Source organism: Dipodomys ordii, unplaced genomic scaffold (genome assembly GCF_000151885.1).
Source record: "Dipodomys ordii isolate 6190 unplaced genomic scaffold, Dord_2.0 Scaffold78, whole genome shotgun sequence".
Taxonomy (NCBI): Eukaryota; Metazoa; Chordata; class Mammalia; order Rodentia; family Heteromyidae; genus Dipodomys; species Dipodomys ordii.
The window spans coordinates 6,439,526-6,458,369 of NW_012267294.1; the positions used below are offsets into that span (position 1 = coordinate 6,439,526).

The 18,844-nt window shown below is 53.3% G+C and overlaps 1 protein-coding gene across 1 annotated transcript in view; it reads right to left on the reverse strand.

Annotated features, from left to right (window-relative positions):
• Positions 1-18,844, reverse strand: part of Igsf3 (immunoglobulin superfamily, member 3) — a 25,669-nt gene that overhangs the window by 4,014 nt on the left and 2,811 nt on the right. Inside the window, exons 3-7 of the mRNA XM_013024635.1 lie at positions 16,637-17,047; positions 12,123-12,512; positions 10,639-10,698; positions 7,006-7,407; positions 4,295-4,699 (exon numbers count right to left, since the gene is read on the reverse strand). Coding sequence (XP_012880089.1) covers positions 4,295-4,699; positions 7,006-7,407; positions 10,639-10,698; positions 12,123-12,512; positions 16,637-17,047 — 1,668 coding nt within the window. The remainder of the gene's footprint in view (positions 1-4,294; positions 4,700-7,005; positions 7,408-10,638; positions 10,699-12,122; positions 12,513-16,636; positions 17,048-18,844) is intronic.

The following is an 18,844-nucleotide window of genomic DNA, read 5'->3' on the forward strand; positions in this document are numbered from 1 at the left end:
CAGCAGGGATGTGCGGGTCGGGGGCGCGGGGTCAGTGGGGAGGCGCAGGGATATGCAAGGTCGGGGAGTGTGGGGTCAGCGTGTGACATAGGCAAGCACAGGGTCAGTGGGGGACACGGAGCCAACGAGAAGAACATGGGGTCAGTGGGGGCCACGGGGCCAGAGAGGACACGGGATGGGGGGGAAGCACAGACCCCAAAATGCAGCGCCCCACGCTTGGCCGGAGCCTGCTGTCCGGCACTGTCCCTGGAGTAGGCCCTGACCACCTCTGGCCCCCTGTCCACCCCAGGCCACACAGCTACATCATATTCCTGCTCAGCTGCCGCCTGGCTTAAAACTGTGGCAGCAGCCACACCTCCACTTCCAGGTTTTTTTTTTGGGGGGGGTGGTTAATTGGAGACAATAGTCTCACAGACTTTTGCTCAGGCTGGCTTAGAACTGATATCCTCCAAACTCAGCAGTCTGAGTACTAGATTACAGGCGTGAGGCACCAGCACGCAGCTGTCTCTTTGCTAAGACCAGATTGAAGCCGCAGGAGGAGAAGCTGCACCAGACTCGGGACATACCCCTGGTGTGACAACACAGCATCAGGAGCAGAATCCCAGGAGTCAGATGGTTTCACATCTCTGGCCTGACACCCATCAACCTTGGGAATGTTCTGGATGGATGCAGTCTTTAGCCTGCTAAAGCCTGGCTGCGCCCTGAACCCAGCACCTTTATGCAAAAGCTCTGAGGACGCATCTCCTGCTGCCCGACAACCTCCTCTCCTCCAAGGACTGAATTCTCACACAGACCTCTAACCAGAGAGAAGCGCTGGGCGCCAGTGGCTCTTGCCTGTAAGCCTCACTATTCAGGAGGCTGAGATCTGGGGATGGAGTGTCAAAGCCAGCCTGGGCAAAAGCCTGTGAGACTCTATCTCCAATTACCCCCCAAAAAGCTGGACGTGGAGCTGTGGCTTAAGTGGCACAGTCACAGCCTTGAGCTAAAAAGATAAGTGAGATTATGAGGCCCAGAGTTCAAGTCTCAGTACTGGCAAGTGCAAGTGCACACACACACACATGCACACACACATGCACAAACACAGAACCCCACAGATAGCACACAAACACCCACAGAGAGGCGGCCCACAGCCCTCTCCTCAGGTTCTGTCTTTCTGTCCCCACTTCATCCTTTCTACACACAGGAAGGAAGAAGTCCTTCAGGACGAGACACGGGGCAGGGTTAAGGCGAGACCCCCAGCCCTCCAAGCTGGATGACTGGCTGCAGCTGGGCCAGTTGGCTTTGTGCTCGGTTCCTGCAATGCTGTGGAGCACTGGCCCCTCTCATCCCTTCTTCCCACCCCATTCACCAAGCGAACCACTGAGGCAGCTCAGACCACACCTCCCGCATAGCCTGTGCTTGCCATTGTTTATGGTATAGAGTAGAAAGCACTTTGAAATGTATTATTATTTGTGGTCAAAGTCTATTTGCAGCTGTTACTAAGGAGACCTTTGTTGCCACAGTAACGGCCTCCTGTGACCCAACTCTAGTTCAGGCACAGGCTCTGAGGATGAACTAAGAAAGAGTGGTGGGCTTCAAAGCAATCCCACCCCCCTTTCTCATGTCATGTCAGAATACTGTGAAGTGACCGGAACTGGAGAGGGGCACCATGAGGTGTGCTGCAGGCCCAGCTCAGGACAGGGTCAGCTCATGACTGCCCACAGCTCAGGAGTGAGCGAGGGCCAGCCCTGACGCCAGCAAGGCCCACGCCTGTCACCTGCGGCTAGGGCCTGGCCAGCGGCCTCACCTTGACCCACAGCCCTGAATCCTGGCTATTGTCCCTCAGTTTCCATCCCTTCCCTCCTTCCTTCTTCCCTTTCTGTGCCCTGACTGGGGCTTGAACTCAGGGCTTGGACACTGTCCTTTAGCCCTTTAGGCTAGCACTCTAACCACTTCACCCACAACTCCACTTTCAGCCCTTTGGTGGTTAACTAGAGATAAGCGTCTCATGGGGCTGGGAATGTGGCTTAGTGGTAAGGTACTTGCCTAGCATGCATGAAGCCCTGGGTTCAATTCCTCAGTACCACATACACAGAAGAAACCTGAAGTGGCATTGTGGCTCAAGTGGTAGAACCTTGAGCAAAAAGAAGCTCAGGGACAGTGCCCAAGCCCTAAGTTCAAGCCCCAAGACGACCAAAAAAAAAAACAAGTCTCATGGTCTTTCCTGCCCGGAGTTGGCTTTGAACCGCAACCCTCAGGTCTCAGCCTCCTGAGCAGCTGGGATTATAGGTGAGAGCCACAGCACCTGATTGGTATTCTGCACTCATAGGCTGTTCATTCCTCTTTTGAATTGTATACCAGCATCACCTGGTTTCCTGCTGATTTTCCTCAAGCTGCACAAACACTCTCCAATTATATATCGTTAATACAGAAGCAATAAACGAAATGTCAGCCTCATTTTCCAAATGTTTACGACCATCTCTTGGTCTGGCTATTCAATATTACACATTAAAATTGACAAAGCAATAAGCTTCAGCAGAACAGCCTCCTGTGCAGAGCACTACCTTGGGGTGAAGGGGGAAGGGAAGGGGTCCCTGTGGGACAGCGTGAGGGGAAGTCAGATTAATCTTTAACACCCAAATCCATGGGTTTCCACTTGTCAGTGCTGAGCTGGCAGCCAGGGTTGGCCAAGGGAGTTTTCTTTCACTTGCTTACATGGCTGAAGTGGTAGAGTGTCAATCTTGAGACAAAAAGCCAAATGAGAACACAAGGCCTGAGTTCAAGTCCTAGTACAGTATGAAAAAAAATTTAAATATGGAAGTAGAAACTGGGTCCTTTGCCTTGAGTAATTGGATAACATTAAGAACTTGGACCTGGGGCCAGACTGCTGCCCAGACTTGAATCCTGTTCTGCCACTCCATTGTGGGCCACCAGGGCTCCCCCTGTCCCCCCTCCGCCCCCCGACATAGCCTGTGGCAGTGGGGCATCTGCTACAGTGATACAACCCCCCCCCCCCGGCCTGGCACTGTGTGGGTGGGAAAGGAACTAAGTCACCTTGCTAGCATCTAGGAGGGTGAGCGGCACACAAGGTGTCCAGTACAAGCCAAAGACTGCTTCACAGGAACCTGATTCAAATCCTACCCTCACCATCGCTGCTGACCTGAGCTTTGGACCACAGGAACCAAGGCCGTCTCCTAGCTGCAGCCAGGCCCTGGCGAGAGTTGACATGCCTCCAGCACTGTCAACCTTCACGCAACCCCTACAGGAAAGCACCAGCACCCAAGCACACAGTGCGTGCATGCGTGCGTGCGTGTGTGTGCGCACATGCGCGCCAGGATCAGCTCCTCAGGAAGTTGAGAGCTGAGGGAGGATCCCATTTCAAAGGGAAGTCTCTATCTCCAATGAACCAGCAAAAAGCCAGAAATGGTGTGATCCAAATGACAGCACCCAGACTCTGAGTTCAAGCCCCAGTAATGGCAAACGTACATGCACACACGCACACATGCACACACGAGAAATAGGAAGCTTCTTGGAAAACATGCAGTGCTCAATGTATAATTAATAAAGGAGCAATACTTGAGGAAGTACTCAGATACTTGGGGGCCAGGCCTGGGGCACCAGCCTCCAACCACCAGGTGACAGACCTGACCAGGGAAAGTCTAAGTCTGCAGGCCAACCACAGCTTGTCCCCACATCTCAGAGAGAATGTGAGAGCAACAACTCCATGTTCAAAACCCCAAGACACAACCCAGAGGGCTGAGGGCTGAGATTGAATAAGAGCTAAGGGAGAGCGCGAAGCTGTGTGTTCAAGCCCCAGTATAGTACTGGCACAATGAAAAAGAGAAAGAGGAGAGGAAGGAAGGAGGGAGGGGACACCACAGAAAGGCGCTGCTGGCACACGCTGGGGACAGACGGTGTCCTGGGAGGAGTGTCAAGGTAAGTGCCCCATGGCCACAACTTTGCCCTCAAATGGTTCCAAAGCAGCAACCAAAGCATGCAAGAGGGTGCTGGGCAGGGCCGGGCCATCAAGGACAGGAGGAGAAAGTGCTATAGGACTCACAAGATGAAGAGACACACCTATGTGGGTGGGTACGCAGGTGCCTGTATGTATGTACATACACGTGCACGTATGTTCTGTGTTTCACACTAGAGGGGTTCTTCCTCACTGTCTTCTGCATTCTTCCCACCCCCAGGCTCTCCCGTCTCCGTCTCCTGTCACCTGATGTGAGCATGCCCCACATGTCTCCTGTGGACCCCAGTGCCCCCCACATCCCTCGGCACCCACTCGCAGCCCCAAGCCTCGGCGGACACACACCTGGCTGCAGCACCCGGATCTCCAGCAGGTTGGAGGTTCTCTCGGCCAGCTGCGTCCAGCTGCTGTTGTGATTCCTGCGCCACAGCTCCGCCACGCACTGGTACTTGCCCGCCTCCGTGTCACTCGCCCGGCTGACGCTCAGGCGGACGCTGTTGCTGGCCTCAGCCTTCTCGATGGCGGTCCGCGTCCGGAAAGTGGAGGACCTGTCCCCCCACTGGACGCCGCCATCCCGTGTGAAAGTCACCAGGTCGTGGAAGGCCCCGGTGCCCACGGGCTGGAAGCGCCACGTCACTGACAGGGGGACCCGGGTGGGGTAGTGCGGCTTTATGATGCACTGAAGGTCGAATGAGTCGCTGTAGGTCACCCCTGGTGTCCTCGAGATGGCTGTCACCGCAAAACCTGTGTCTAGAGGGCAAGCAGGGGTAAGCTGGGAGCTCTGGCCTCTAGATCTGGCTTGTTCCCCACGATCATCCCCCACCCCGGGGGCGACCCCATGGGGGCCAGCAGCAGAGTCCCTAAGGCCTCTCTTGGGGCTTCCCTCTCCCACGTATGCATGCTATGACACACCAGCCCAGCCCAAGCCCCTCCCAGAGACCCTGTGTGCATGCATGGCAAGCCCCCTTCTAGAACCAAGGCACCAAAGCCTCCCTTGGGGCGGGCCACACAAGGCCCTCAGAATCACTGATGTGTGCCAGTTTCCAGGCATGCCCTTGCTGGCTGCCCACGGCTGCTGGCCTGTGCTGATGATATTTGTATGGACTGAGAACAATGTGAAAAACACCCATATGGCTATGCCAGGAAGGAGGCACCACGCCAGGCTGGTGCCATGGAGTCTGAACTATGCGAACCCTGGGATCCCACATCTAACCAAGTCTACAAAACCAACTTCCTTCATTGCTTTGGGGTGACCCCACCCCCACCCCAGGGTGTCAGTGCCCCTCCCGGGGCACTCGAGGTCACCAGCCCCCCCCTCGGGCTTCCTCACAAAGCCTGGGGGTGAAGGAAGGGGCCACAGCAGGAGGGCTGATCTTCAGCAGGTGGCGATCTTGGATGAGAGCCAAGTCTAAGCTTTGGGGTTGTGCAGTCTCAGTGGGCTGAGAGACTCTCGTACCCCTCATCAGCACCCAACTCCTCACGGTGCCAGTGTGAAATATGAACCCCAATTGGAGCACTGACTATAACCATAGGGCATGTGGTGTGCCAGGCTAGCACTGCCCACGTGCCGGGCACAGGCACGCTGGTTTGCTCTCACCCCCTTTCACTGAGCCAAACAGCCTTGTGAGACAGAAGCACAGCTATGTGCCAGTGGCTCATGCTTGTAATCCCAGCTACTTGGGATGCTGATTTGAAGGTTGCAGTCTGAAGCTGGTCTAGTCAGGAAAGTTCATAGACTCTCATCTACAAAGTAGCCAGCAAAAACTGAAGCCTTGGGGGCTGCTCCTGGACCATCAGGAGGCCACAGCCAGTGCCTGCGTATCTGTGTCTGCACACAGGGTGCAGAAGAGGCTTGGAGGGGACAAGACCTATCCCGGAGCCCCCAGCCGGGAGCCTGTCCCTTCTGTGCAGTGCCCTGGCCTGGGTGAGGGCTTACCCCAGGCACAGGGGATAGAAATCCAGGAAACACAGACACTGGAGCAAATCTGTAGAGACAGAGATAGGAGCTGGGTAACTGCTGTAGGAAGTACCAGCATCCTTGGGATTGGGATTTTGGAAAGCAAATCCAATGGGACCGGAGGAACCCGCTCCAGGGAGCACTGTTCACAGCTGCCATTATTTACTGGGAACTCCAACAGCGCCACCTGCGGGAAGGTGATGGCGTGGTCCAAGAACGGGAGGGAAGGTGCAAGGTGACAGCATTAGGCTCGGAATCCACAGATGTCGCCCCGCAAGCCGCACTGCTCCCTCATGTGAATACACTGACTGTATCTCAGAAGCATCCTTACCTACCCTATATTCTCTGGAGTTCGCCAACCTCAAGGTATCTTGTCATTTCATGCTAAAGAGGAAATGGTTTTCTCAAGTAAGGGGTCTCAAGGAGTAGAACATTAGGATGGGCACCAGTTTTCTGGGTCTGACTTTCTGGTGCAATCACTTGAAAGCTATAATCAGATGCTGAAAGCTCACACCGGTAATCACAGCTACCCTGGATGCTGAGGTCTGAGGAAGCCAGTTTGCTCACACCCATTATCCCAGTTACCCTGAAGGCTGAGGTTTGAGGAATCCAGTTCAAAGCCAACCAGGACAGACAAATCCAGGAAACTCTTATCTCCATTTAATCAGCAAAGAGCCAAACGTGGAGCTGTGTCAAGTGGCAGAGTGCCATCCTTGAGCACAGAACCTCAGAGAAAGCACAAGGTCCCGAGTTCAAGCCCCAGTTCTGGCATACAACACACAAAAGCCATAAACCTTGGGCAAATTCACTAACCTAGTAGTCTTCCTTTGCTTATGAAATAAAAAAGACTATCTCTTGGCTAAGTGAGGACTTAATGAAGACAACTGAGTTCAAGAGCTTGGGCCCAGCCAGACTCGAAGTAACTACTAAATACTCAACAAGATGTTCTACCTTGTCCTGTGCCAGGACCAGCAGCTGCTAGCCCCAGAAACCCTGCACCCCCTGTGGGGTCCCCGGGCTCATAAACACTACACCCTGCTAAGTCCCTTTGAAGGAGTCAGGGGAAGGGGTGGAACACAGGGCCGTAACCCTCACTCACCCAAAGCTGTGATAGAGACCAGCGTGTTAGCTCGGCGCTCGGCCACGATCTGCCACTCGCCGTCCACGGCCCGCACCCACTCAGTCACGTGGCACTCGTACTGGCCCTCATCCTCCTTCCTGCTGTTGAAGATGGCCAGGCTGAAGGCGTTGGGCTGCACCTGCTCCATCTGCACGGCCCCAAAGCTGCTGCGCTCCCAGTAAGTGGAGCCTGGCTGCACGGTGCCGTCGCGATCCAGCCACATAACGTTGTTGCGGCGGTGCTGCCTGTCCACCAGCTGCCAGATGACAGAGAAGCGGCCCTGCGGCCGGCCTGCCGCACGCACGCTGCACAGGAAGCGCAGGCTCTCACCCTCGAGGACCGTGCTGGTGTTGCTGGACACCTCCACGGAGATGCTGCTCTCTGGGGAGGAGAGAGGCCATGCTGGGGCTCAGGGCAGTCACGCGTCCTCCCACGGAAGATGGGAGCCACTGGAACCACCGTCGGGGACAGGATGCACAGAGGATTAGGCCCCTTCTGAGGCCTTGAACTCAGGACCTGTGCTTGTGCTGTCCCTGAGTTTTTTTGTTTATTTTTTTGGCTGAAGACGGGTGCTCTACTACTTGAGCCACAAGCCCACTTTCAGCCTTTTTCTGATTAAATGGAGATAAAATTCTTGTGGGCTTTCCTGCCTAGACTGGCTTTGAACCATGAGCCTCAGATCTTAGCATTTGAGTGGCTAGGATTACAGGGGTGAGCCACCAGCACCTGACAATGAAACACTCTAGACACGGCTACTCTAAGACCTGACTGGCTCTGGGCATTGACTGCTGCAATTACAGAGCTGATAACCTAGAATGTTCCTTGCTATGTGCAGAGGCCTGGGATAATGAGGTCCTAAAATTGAAAAGGAACTAGAACCTAAGAAATACAATACAATGACCTGACGCACAGGGTAAGACCCTGCTTAGGAGGCCTAAACTTTCAACTTGATTTCAGCAAGATGAAAACTTACCCATCCTCTTCCTCGTCAATGGCCACAGCAGCCACACAAGCAGCTCGTGTGTGGCATTTGAGTCAGTCAGGGTAAAAAGTGCCAGGAAGTCCTTGGGAGGCTCGCTTGTGCCCATGTGGGCAAATGGACCACAGTGCGTGGGGCACCAGCTTCCCACTTCTACAAGGAGGAAGGTGCTGAAGCCAGCAGCTTCCACCTCTTCTGCCCGGCCTAGCCTGGCACTGGTCTTGCATCCTCTGCTCTACCTTGCAAGTCCTCCATCCAAGTCTGGGAGAAGGGCCCTGCCTGGGTCCAGTGGCCTTTGCCATCCCCCAAGTTAGCTGATCTCACTCATCTGAATTTGTTAAACCCTAGAGGTTTCAATCCCCTCTGGTCAGATAGGGAAAATGCTACCTTGCTTTTACTGAGTGTGAGTGTGTGTGTGTGCACACACGAGCGCATGTGCACGCTGGTACTGGGGCTTGGGCTCAGGGCCTGGCTGCTATCCCTTACTGTTTTTGCTCAAGGCTGGTGCTCTACCACTTGAGCCACAGTACCACTCCCAAAGTCTCACAGACTTTCCCACCCAGGCTGGTCCAAACAAGGACCCTCAGATCTCAGCCCCCTGTGTAGCTGAGATTACAGGTGTGAGCCATCAGCAGGACCTGGCTATTAGTACAGAATTTTTAAGAGATCAAAAAGTGAACACGACAATGTACACAGATCACCTACCACATGGCAAGTTTCCAAACACGAACAGTGATGGTCAGGATTAATTTTATTAATCCTGCAGGGTATCCTAATTTGTTTTAAGTATGCATCAGTGATTATACACTACCTATATTGAGTTTAAAAGGTGAATAAATCTTAAAGGCACAAACTATAAAGCCATAGCTAATTTGGGGGCCCCACTCATGAAACACGTTCAATTGTCTTAACCAATCAATGAAATCAAATCCCAAATTAAGAAGCACACCAAATCACAAAGGAAAACATAAAACACACACAGAAGGGTGCTGTCAAATCGACTTTTGTCCCCCTTGTCTCCCCGACAGGCAGAGACAAAGACAGCGCCAAGCATGGGCATTCAGCTCTGGCTGTAATGACTGTTCTACAAGTCTAGGTCTGTTTCTCATGAAAATGGCGGTGGTGGGGAGCAATTCTCAAGGACACCACTCCATTCCTGGAGACCGCAAGGTTCCTCCATCTCTAGCATTTGTGGTTAAGAGCAAGGAGTTGGAGGCTGGGCGCCAGTGGCTCATGCTATAATCCTGGCAACTCAGGAGGCAGAGATCTGAGGATCTTGGTTTAAAGCCAGCCTGGGGCAGGAAAAACTGCAAAACGTGAAACTCTTATTTCCAATAAACTACCAAAAAGTCAGAAATGGAGCCGTGGCTCAGGTGGTAGAGCACTGGCCTTGAGCAGAAAAGCCAAGTGAGAGCTTGAGGCCCTGAGTTCAAGCCCCAGCCCCAACACAAAACAGAACAGAACGAAACAGAACAAAAACCAGGGCTTTGGAGGGCAGGTTCAGGACTTCCTACCTGTACCACCCAGGGCTCTGTCTTCAGGACGCGCCACCGAAAGGAGAAGCTCGGTGCGGTGCGTGCTTTCATTATCACCATTAGTTAACAATGGTCCTCTTCAGCTTACAGACTGAATCTCACCAGAAGCTACTCAAAAGTGTTTGAAAGCCTGTCAAGGCTGGCTTTGAACCTTGATCCTCAGGCAAAAACCTTCTGCTTGCCTTAAGGGACGCCACACAGGGCCTGGCCCTATCCCTCATGTTTTTGTGCTGGTCCTGGGCTTGAGCTAGGCCCTTCACACACTTAGATGTTCACTCAAGGCTAGTATTATACCACAAGCTACAGCTCCACTCTGGATTTTTGATGGCTAATTGGAGACAAGGCTCATGGACTTTCCTGTTGAGGCCGGCTTTGAACATTGATCCTCATCTCAGTTTCCTGAGTATTTTAAGGATTACAGGCGTGAGCCACAGATGGCGACTTCTGTTGGACTTGTATATAGTTCTGAACTGTTCTTTGCAAAGGGCTTGCTGTTTGAAGTAAGTCTGGAAAAATCACATTGTTAAAAGAAAAGCCACTGGCAGCTGAGACAGAAGCCCAAACCTGGTACTGCGCTGCTCACTAGTAGAGCTTTCATGGCGTTCCCGGGCAGATACCAGGCAGATGACAAGCAAGATTCTTGGATTGAGTGAAAAGTGGATGGAGCTAATGAGCAAGGCAGGGTGTGTTCACCGGGAAGCTCCTAACCAGGGGGCTGTGGGTGGGGGAGCAGAGGCCGGGCCAGGGCGGTGGAGCTGGAGTTAGTAAGTAGCTAATGGTTCCAATACCATTGCAAGCCTGATGACAACTGGAGAGAGGGCTCAGTCCCTGAGTAGTACTCCACCCTGTGTGATGCTCCCTGAGTAGTACTCCTCCCTGTATCGTGCTCCGGCTCTTCCCTGTGTGGTGCTCCCTGTACAGTGTTCCTCCCTGGGTTGTCCTCCCTTCATAGCTCTGCCCTCTCCGGGATGGGAGAGAGGTTCACTTATGTGGAAGCACTTTGGACTCGTGGGGAGGAAAAGCACCATTAAGATCTGATTTATTATTAGCATCATCATCATTACCGGTGTGATTGCGGTTGGTCTTTGGTAGACTTACCCAAGTGGCCTTGGGGCAGGTTCTGGTGGTGCTGGGGGACTTTAACTACCCAGTCATCTGCTGGAAAAGCAGGCCACAGATCACAAACAAGTTCTTGGAAGGGGCTGGGGGCGAGGGGCATGTTGCATGGGAGAGGACAGGAGGTGAGGAGCAGCAAGGCTGCCCTTTGCTCCGTCCTGGCCAGACTGGGAGGAGTTAGTCACAGATGTCGGAGGAAAGTCTGTGGTTAACGCAAGGTTAGGCCGACAGGGGCAGAGACAAGAGCAGGGCAAGCATTCAGTTAGTTCAGTTACGAAGCAAGCACCTGGTCTGTGCCAGGTACCGTTGCTGGGCACTGCAGGGAGAGAAATGGAAGAGGCAGACGAAGTTCAAGGTGACAAGGCAGCGGCATGTGTGTGTGTGTGTGTGTGTGTATTTAATAAACAGTATGCATCCTAGTATCCTGTTACGAGAGAAGAAAGAGCGCTTCCAACCTTACACTTTAAGGACATACTGGGGACATGTGAACGCAGAAATGAAACGTCATCATTACAAGGCTAGGAGGAAGGACAATCTGGCAGCGGAGGGAAGGTTAAAGGTTAGTCGTAAAACTTCACTCTCTTGTTGAAATGGGGGCATCTTAAGTGTCTATTATTATTTTACTAAAAACAGAACTGTGAGAGAAAAGAAGTTAATGAGAACATCAGACACAAAGGACATTTGAAACACATGAATCAACATGGTGGCTGCCGGGGTCCCCAGCAGAGGCCCTCCTCCCTCCTCCATCCCTCCCTCCCCCCCACCATGCCAAGAGCTGCCTCCAGAGGTGGACACTCTCCTAGGCATACGCCAGAAAGACCCAGACCCTGACCACTGAGTCTTATTTTACTTCTAGAATCAATCTAGGCTGGCACATGATAACCCACTGCCTAACTACACACTTACTTGTGGGTTTTGTTTTCTTTTTTGGTATAGTACTGGGATTTGAGCCAGGCCCTGGGTGCTGTCCTTCAGCTTTTTCCATTCAAGGCTGGTGCTCTACCACTTGAGCCATAGTTCTACTTCTAGCCTTTTGGTGGTTAATCTGAGGTAAGTCTCATGGACTTTCCTGCCTGGGCTAACTTAGAATCGGGATCCTTAGATCTCAGCCTGCTGATCAGCTTGGATTACAGGTGTGATCTGCCAGTGCTTGGCAACCCACTCACTTTTAGTAATGTGATTTCAGTAGGCAAGAGGTTTATGCCTGGAAAATACCCAGGCAGCAAGCCCTTAGTAATTCACGTGTGGACTCCACACCCCTGTGAAAGGTTAACTCTCCTCAGGTGGATCTGAGGGTCTCAGCCCTTTCCTCTGGGGTCTGTGGCTGGGCAGGCACAGCCGTGTCTCCACTCAGCTAGCTGCCCCATCTCAGGTCTGGGGTCCCTGTCTGCAGTGTTTCCCCATATTCTCTGCCATGATGCTGGCCAGTCCACGAGGCCCGGCACACGCACTGTGTCTCTACTTACTGAGCGGGAGCACGATGATGGGGACGTTCTTGGGGCGCTTGCTGTCCTTGTCCAGGAACTCGCCGGTGACAGTCTTCTCACGCTCTGTCACGCGGCAGTTGTACTTGCCGCTGTCCTCCTGGCGGAGGTGGAAGATCTTCAGCACGAACACGCCATCACTCTCCTTGGACACCTTCAGCTGTCCCTTGGCCTCCCGGTGGGCGAACTCACTGTTGAGGACAGGCACGGCGTTGGGGCCCATGCTGGCGATGAGCGAGCTGTTGAAGGCCCAGGAGACAGCAAAATAGCGATCTGGAATGTTCTGAGCCTCCAGGATGCACCGGAACTCCACCTGCTCGCCCACCGTGTGCAGCCGCTTGTCAGTCTCCAGCCGGACCGTGAAATCTTTGTCTAAGAAAACAACCACACATGCATGGGGGGGGGGCCAAGAAACAGACTCGCCCCAAGGGGCCACAAAAGAGGAACCCCGGAAGCCATCCCCAGCCTCCTTCCCCCTGCTCATGGGGCAGTCAGTACTCCCCCCTCCCCCCAGTTTAAGGACAAAGTCTCATGCATGAGGAGGCCCTCCCACCAGAAGCTGAGAAGCTTACCTCAGTTTCCCCCACCTTTGCCTCTGCTTCCCCACCCAACCCTGAAATGTCAGAGTGCCATCCAGACCCAGAGCATCTAGGGAGCTTGATACTCCTGTTGAGACCACTGGGCTGGGCTTGCCATGCCCCCGAGAGCCTGCCAGCCATGACTGGCATCCCCTACAAACAGCCTGCTGGGCCGAGCCTGACATACGCTCTTGGAATTCCTTTGAAGCAACAAACTCACAAGTATTTTCATCTGCTATTGCAAGACTCCCCCCACCTAGGAGATCTGTGAGGCAAAATTACAGAGTGGCATGGGTGTTGACCTTAGTCCTAGAAAACACCAGTGACAATGCCAGCATTCCTTCTACCACATGAGAACATGGAGACAAGACATGTAAAGGCAAGCCGGGCAGTGGCTCAGGAAGCCGAGGTCTGAGTATCCCAATTTGAAGCAAGCCTGAGAGTTATCTCTGACGAGTCCGCAAAAAGCCAGAAGAGGAGCTGTGGCTCAAGTAGTAGATAGTAGATCACCAGCCTTGAGTGAAAATGCCAAGTGAGCGTGCAAGGCAAACTAACAGTGCTACATTACTGGAAAAACAAAAACTAGCCATGTGTGCTGACAGCCAGAGGTCCTCTAACGGGCCACGGAACTTGGCAGTCTCCAGAGGGGCACTGTGGAGGCCCAAGCGGAGCTCTAGCAACTGTGTCCAGTGACTGGCACTGGATCTCAGAGGCCCTGTAGAAGGAGTGAGGAGCAAAGAGATAGAGCTGAGTGCCAGAGGAAGTGATCACAGAGCCTGGCCAGGGGAGGTTGAGGCAGGGACCGTGGCCTGAGTATACACGAGCTCCTGGAGCACACACCAGCCTCAGCCTCAACTGCGTCCTCAGGAGGCAGATGAGGGCCTTTCCTACACCTCAGGACCTGGGTCTGTCCACCCTCTCCTCCCCCTCTCCAGGCTCCACCCACCCGGTCCACATCCTGCCAGGCACTATTCCCCAGTGACCAGACTCTTCCGACCTTTCCCAGGAGCCTTCCATCACTCCAGGACTCATCTCCCAGCGTGGCTGTCATTGCCCCACCCAGGAGCCCAAGGCCCCATCTGCTAGAAGAACATCCTGCAGGGCTGAGCCTGTGCCCATAGCTATCATTAGCCCTCAGGTCAAACAATGACAGTGACTCACGACCAGACAACAGCGCCAGGACCCCATGGGCCACGCCCAATGGACCACGCCCCCAAGCCGTCCTCACTGACCATGACCCTGGTGGAACCCCTGTGGACTTGTGGATATTCAGACCTGTCATTTGCCCTGGGCTGGGCCTCCTCATTCCCTGGTTGAAGACACACCCTGTCCTTCCCAGTGCCCTCTGCTGGCTTGCTGGCTTGGTCTGTGAAGCTTCTGTGTATGGCTTTGGCCTCTGTTGGCATCCAGCTCCCGGACATGGAGCTGTGGCTTCTCGCACTGCAACACCCATGGCTCGTCTTCCCCAGCTCCACCAGGAGCAAAGCCCAGGCCATCCTGACTGCACCCCACCCCCTGCCTCTCCTCTGACTACATCCTATTTCGGCCCTGTCCTGGGCTTGCTCTGTGCGGTCCAGTGGCGCTGCCCAGACCACAGCCTGACAGCCACTCACAGGAGCCACACCCTGCTAACACTAAGAAGAGCCAGACAGGCAGAGCTCTGCACACGGAGCCCCATGGGCATCCTGACCCAGGATCCTCCACCCTGGCCTCCCACCTGCCCAGCCACGCGTACTTCTCTACCGGCCTTTTAGCTGCAGACCCAACAGCCTTCCAGATGGCCTCCACATTCTGCCTCCAAAACCCCCATCTGCTGTCATTCCTGCTTGCGAAGCTCCTCCTCCATGCCTAGAGGGATGGGGGGGGGGGACACTTCTTATTCCTTGTTCTGCTCTGTCCCAGCGAGCACGCAAGGATGGCTCCAGATCTTCCCAGGACAGAGCCAGAACTCAGGGCTCAGCAGGTCATTCCATGACCTGGGACTGAGTGAACCCCATGGGCCTTTCTCATCCTGCCCCTACTCTCCCCACTCCACCAGAGCCCGAGATCTGTACCCAGAGGACTGGCGATGCCCTGGGCGCCATCCTCCCGAGGCTGACGTGGATAAAATCTCCTTTCTCCGCCTTCACCGTGTCTCTTTCTGTGGCCTGCGGGGCAGGGGCCAGGACTGGCTTGGGACTGCTGGACTTTAGGCCTGGCATATAAAAGCCCAGTCTTGGGCTGCGAATGTGGCTTAGTGGTGGAGCGCTTACCTAGCATGCATGCAGCCCTGGGTTCAATTCCTTAGTACCATGTAAACAGAAAAAGCCAGAAGTAGCGCTGTGGCTCAAGTGGTAGAGTGCTAGCCTTGAGCAAAAGAAGCTCAGGGACAGTGCCCAAACCCTGAGGCAAAGCCCCAGAATTGGCAAAAAAAAACAAAACAAATCAAAAAACAGTCTCCCACAGAGCCAAGTGCCACCTCCGACCCCATGAGATGCTCCTGGGGCTTCTGGAAGGGCAGCTGGAACACCTCAGTCCATAGACCACAGAGTCTACTCTTTGCTCCAACTCAGCATCTGGACTCAGGTGACTTTTCTTTCTTCTCCCCCGACTCAGCCCAGAACTCGTAAATGTGGCTTCTCCTCTGCAGACACGTCCCAGCACACAGCCTTTCTGCTCGGTCATTGGTTCCCAGGCCTGCAAGCCCCCCAAGTGCACAGACCAACTGCCCCCCACCCGACACCTCCTGAAGCCTCAACCCAGCTCTCCAGGGCTGCTGGGGCTGGGTATGAATTACAGAAGCAAACCAGGAGCAGGGAAAACTGGGAGATGCAGACACGGAGCCGGCACAAGGACACACAGGGAGCAGATCCACTCCATTTTCCCCCTGTTAAATATCTTCCCTTTGGTAGCTTAGTCTGGATTCATTTGTAGGGCAAATTCAAAAAGTCCTAATTCCAAATTGGTAAGATTAAAATAAAGAAGATTCCACTGTTGCAACCTAATTTTAAAGCATTAAGACTCAAAATGTGGTGCAGACTTTTGAAGCTGCCTTTAAAACCCTCCAAGAAGGGAAATGATAAACAGGAACTAAAGCCTCTTCAGTGGACTTCTTAATGTGAGATGGTCTAGAAGCTTCTAAAAGCCCTAGGTCCTACAGAGCAGATTAAGTGCTCCTTGACTAGGAGCCATTGGTAGGAAGAAAGTTCCCACATCCATTAGCTGTCCAGGGACCCTGCCTTGCCCAGCTCCTCCCAGAGCTGCGCTGACCACAGAGAAGCAGAACAAATAAACCAGGAGCTCTGCTTCTCTGCTCACCAGGAGTTGCCTCCACTATAACCTGGAAGTCTCCCCTCCCCTCCCCCCTCCCTGGTCAACCTAGGCCTCAGCAGAGAGGGAGGTCAAACCAGGGAAAGGGTCAGAGAGGGAGGTTGAGCCAGGGAAAGGATCAGAGGAGCAGGCCAGAGTCACAAGATAAGACAATTTCAGTGAACCCTTTCAAGTTCTTTTTGGGAAGGGCAGTATGGGGACTTGAACCCAGGGCCTCATACTCTCACTTGGCTTTTACTCCAGGCTGGAGCTCTACCAGTTGAGCCACATCTCCACTTCTCGCCTTTTGCCGGTTAACTGGAAGTTAAGAGTCTCTCAGATTTATCTGCCTGGGTTGGCCTCCAACAGTAATTCTCAGATCTCAGCTTCCTGCATAGCTAGGATTACAGGCGTGAGCCACCAATGCCAAGCTCCAGTTCTTAAAGGAATGTCTCTAATCAAACACACAGGTGGTGTAGGTAAAGGAAAAGAAAGCCCAGCACCAGGACCTGCCTAGGAAGCAGCCCCGATGCCTGCTCACCCTTCTGTCCCCCTGCCTGCAGGAACCCACCAGGAAGGTGGAAGTCCACACCGTCCTGGTGTCCCCAGGGACGTGGCTCGGAGACTCACCGGTAGGCTGGACGTTGACCACGGCACCCTCGGAGCGCTTCCGGGTCATGGCGTACCATGAGCCATCGGGGTCCTGGATCCACTGGGCAGCCTCGCAGTAGAACTCGCCCTGGTCAGAGGGCTGCAGGTGGAAGATGGTGAGGCGGAAGGTGGTCTTCCCCAGCTTGTCCAGCCGGACCTCGCCCAGGCTCTGCCGCTGGGCATAGTCGCTGCTGGAGTGCAGCACGAAGTCCCGGCTCAGGGAGATGACCTCCACTGGCATCTCGCCTCCGTTCTGCCGCAGCCAGGACACAGACACGTGGCTATGCTGCTCCGTGTCCGTGCCCACCTCGCAGCTGAGCTCCAGGGCATCCTGCTCCACCCGGTGCAGGGTCTGGGGCACGGCAGTGGCCTGCAGGGTATCTGGGATCACTGCAATGCACAACACCAACAGCAATGGTCACAGGGCACTCTACCACTTGAGCCACACCTCCACTTCCAGCTTTTTGCTGGTTCACTAGAGATAAGAGGCTCATGGACTCTCCTGCCTGGGCTGGCTTTGAACCACGATCCTCAGCTCTCAGCCTGCTGAACAGTTAGGGATAACAGGTGTGAACCACAGGTGTCCAGCTAGTAACTGTTTTAGATTACCATCCAATGAAAGCTCAGGTTTCATTGTGACATGTCCACGCCTGCATATGACATACCTCTGGATCAGAATTACTGTCCCTGGCATTTTAATAATACTCAGATTGAACATAGACTGCACTTGGGAATTTCTGGCACAGCAAAGGACCGCTCCATGCACCAGTGGGAAAATTGCTTTCTTCTCACCTGGTAAGATCTGTGGTTGATTATGATATTGCTCTGAGAAGCCTAAACTTCCCTTCTGAGGAATCTGCAGGTGGTATGAGGCTTAGAACTTTTAGTATTAGCCTGCCTGCCTGCCTTCTTATACTGGAAGAGTTTGAACTCAGGGCTTTGTGCTTGCTGGGCAGGAACTTTACCACCTGAGCCACACCTCTAATCTGAGAGAGAGAAAGAGAGAGAGAGAGAGAGAGAGGAGAGAGAGAGAAAGAGTATGTGTGTGTGTATTGGTTCTAGGGCTTGAACTCAGAGCCTGTATGCTGTATATTAGCTTTTTCACTCAAGGTCGGTTCTCTATCATTAGAGCTCCACTTTCACTAATACTGCTGTGCCGATCTTGAACTGAGACCTTCCCACTCCTCAGTACCTAGGATTACAGGAGTGTGCCACCACGCCCAGCCTTAGTTTACATTTCCATACACTATCCTATTTCTTCTTCTCACCACCCCACTTTTCTCCTCACCCCTCAATTTACTTCCACAGTGCAGTGCCCTGGGGGAGCTTTTGTTGTTCTGAAACAGGCTCTCCCTATTCACCCCAAATCATGATCCCCTACCTCTGACTAAGTGCTGGGATTACAAGCATGTACTATCATGCCCAGAATGGAGGCTATTTGAAAAAAAATTTTTTTTGGTTCAAAAAAATCATCATCCTAATTTTTTTTGCATTTTTCATCTTCTATTTTTAGTAAGTTAATTTTTATAGAACTCATCAAAGTGGTCCTTGGTAGGGAGAAGTCTCGACGTGAGGACAATTCAGACAGGTGAAGCCTCTACCTCCAGGTCCTGGGCTTGGATTTTAACCCCACCCTCCCCTGTTCTGAAGAGGAAACACCTCCTCCTGCCCCTCCCCCCCCGGGGGGGGGGAATAAAGGCAGTCTAGCCTCAGCTAGGTCTAGAGAGAGTTTTCTCCCAGGACTGGGTCTGAATGTCCTCCTGTTAGAACACAGACAAGTTAGAGAAAGGAAAAATAAGGACAGTATTCAATCAACTAAAGAACAAGTCAGCACCAGTGGCTCACGCCTGTAATCCTAGCTACTCAGGAGGCTGAGATCTGAGGATCATGATTTGAAGCCAGGCCAGGCAGGAAAAGGCCAGGAGACTCTTATCTCCAATGAACCAACAAAAAGTCAGAAATGGGGCTGTGGATCAAGTGGTAGAGCCCCAGGCTTGGGTACAAAAGCTCAGGGACAGCACCCTGGCCCTGAGTTCAAGACCCAGCACTGAAACAAAATAATAAACTAGAATACAAAGAATAGAATAGAATGAAATGAAAAAGAGCTAAAATGAAAATGACAGAGCCGGGCGCTGGTGGCTCACGCCTGTAATCCTAGCTACTCAGGAGGCTGAGATCTGAGGATCG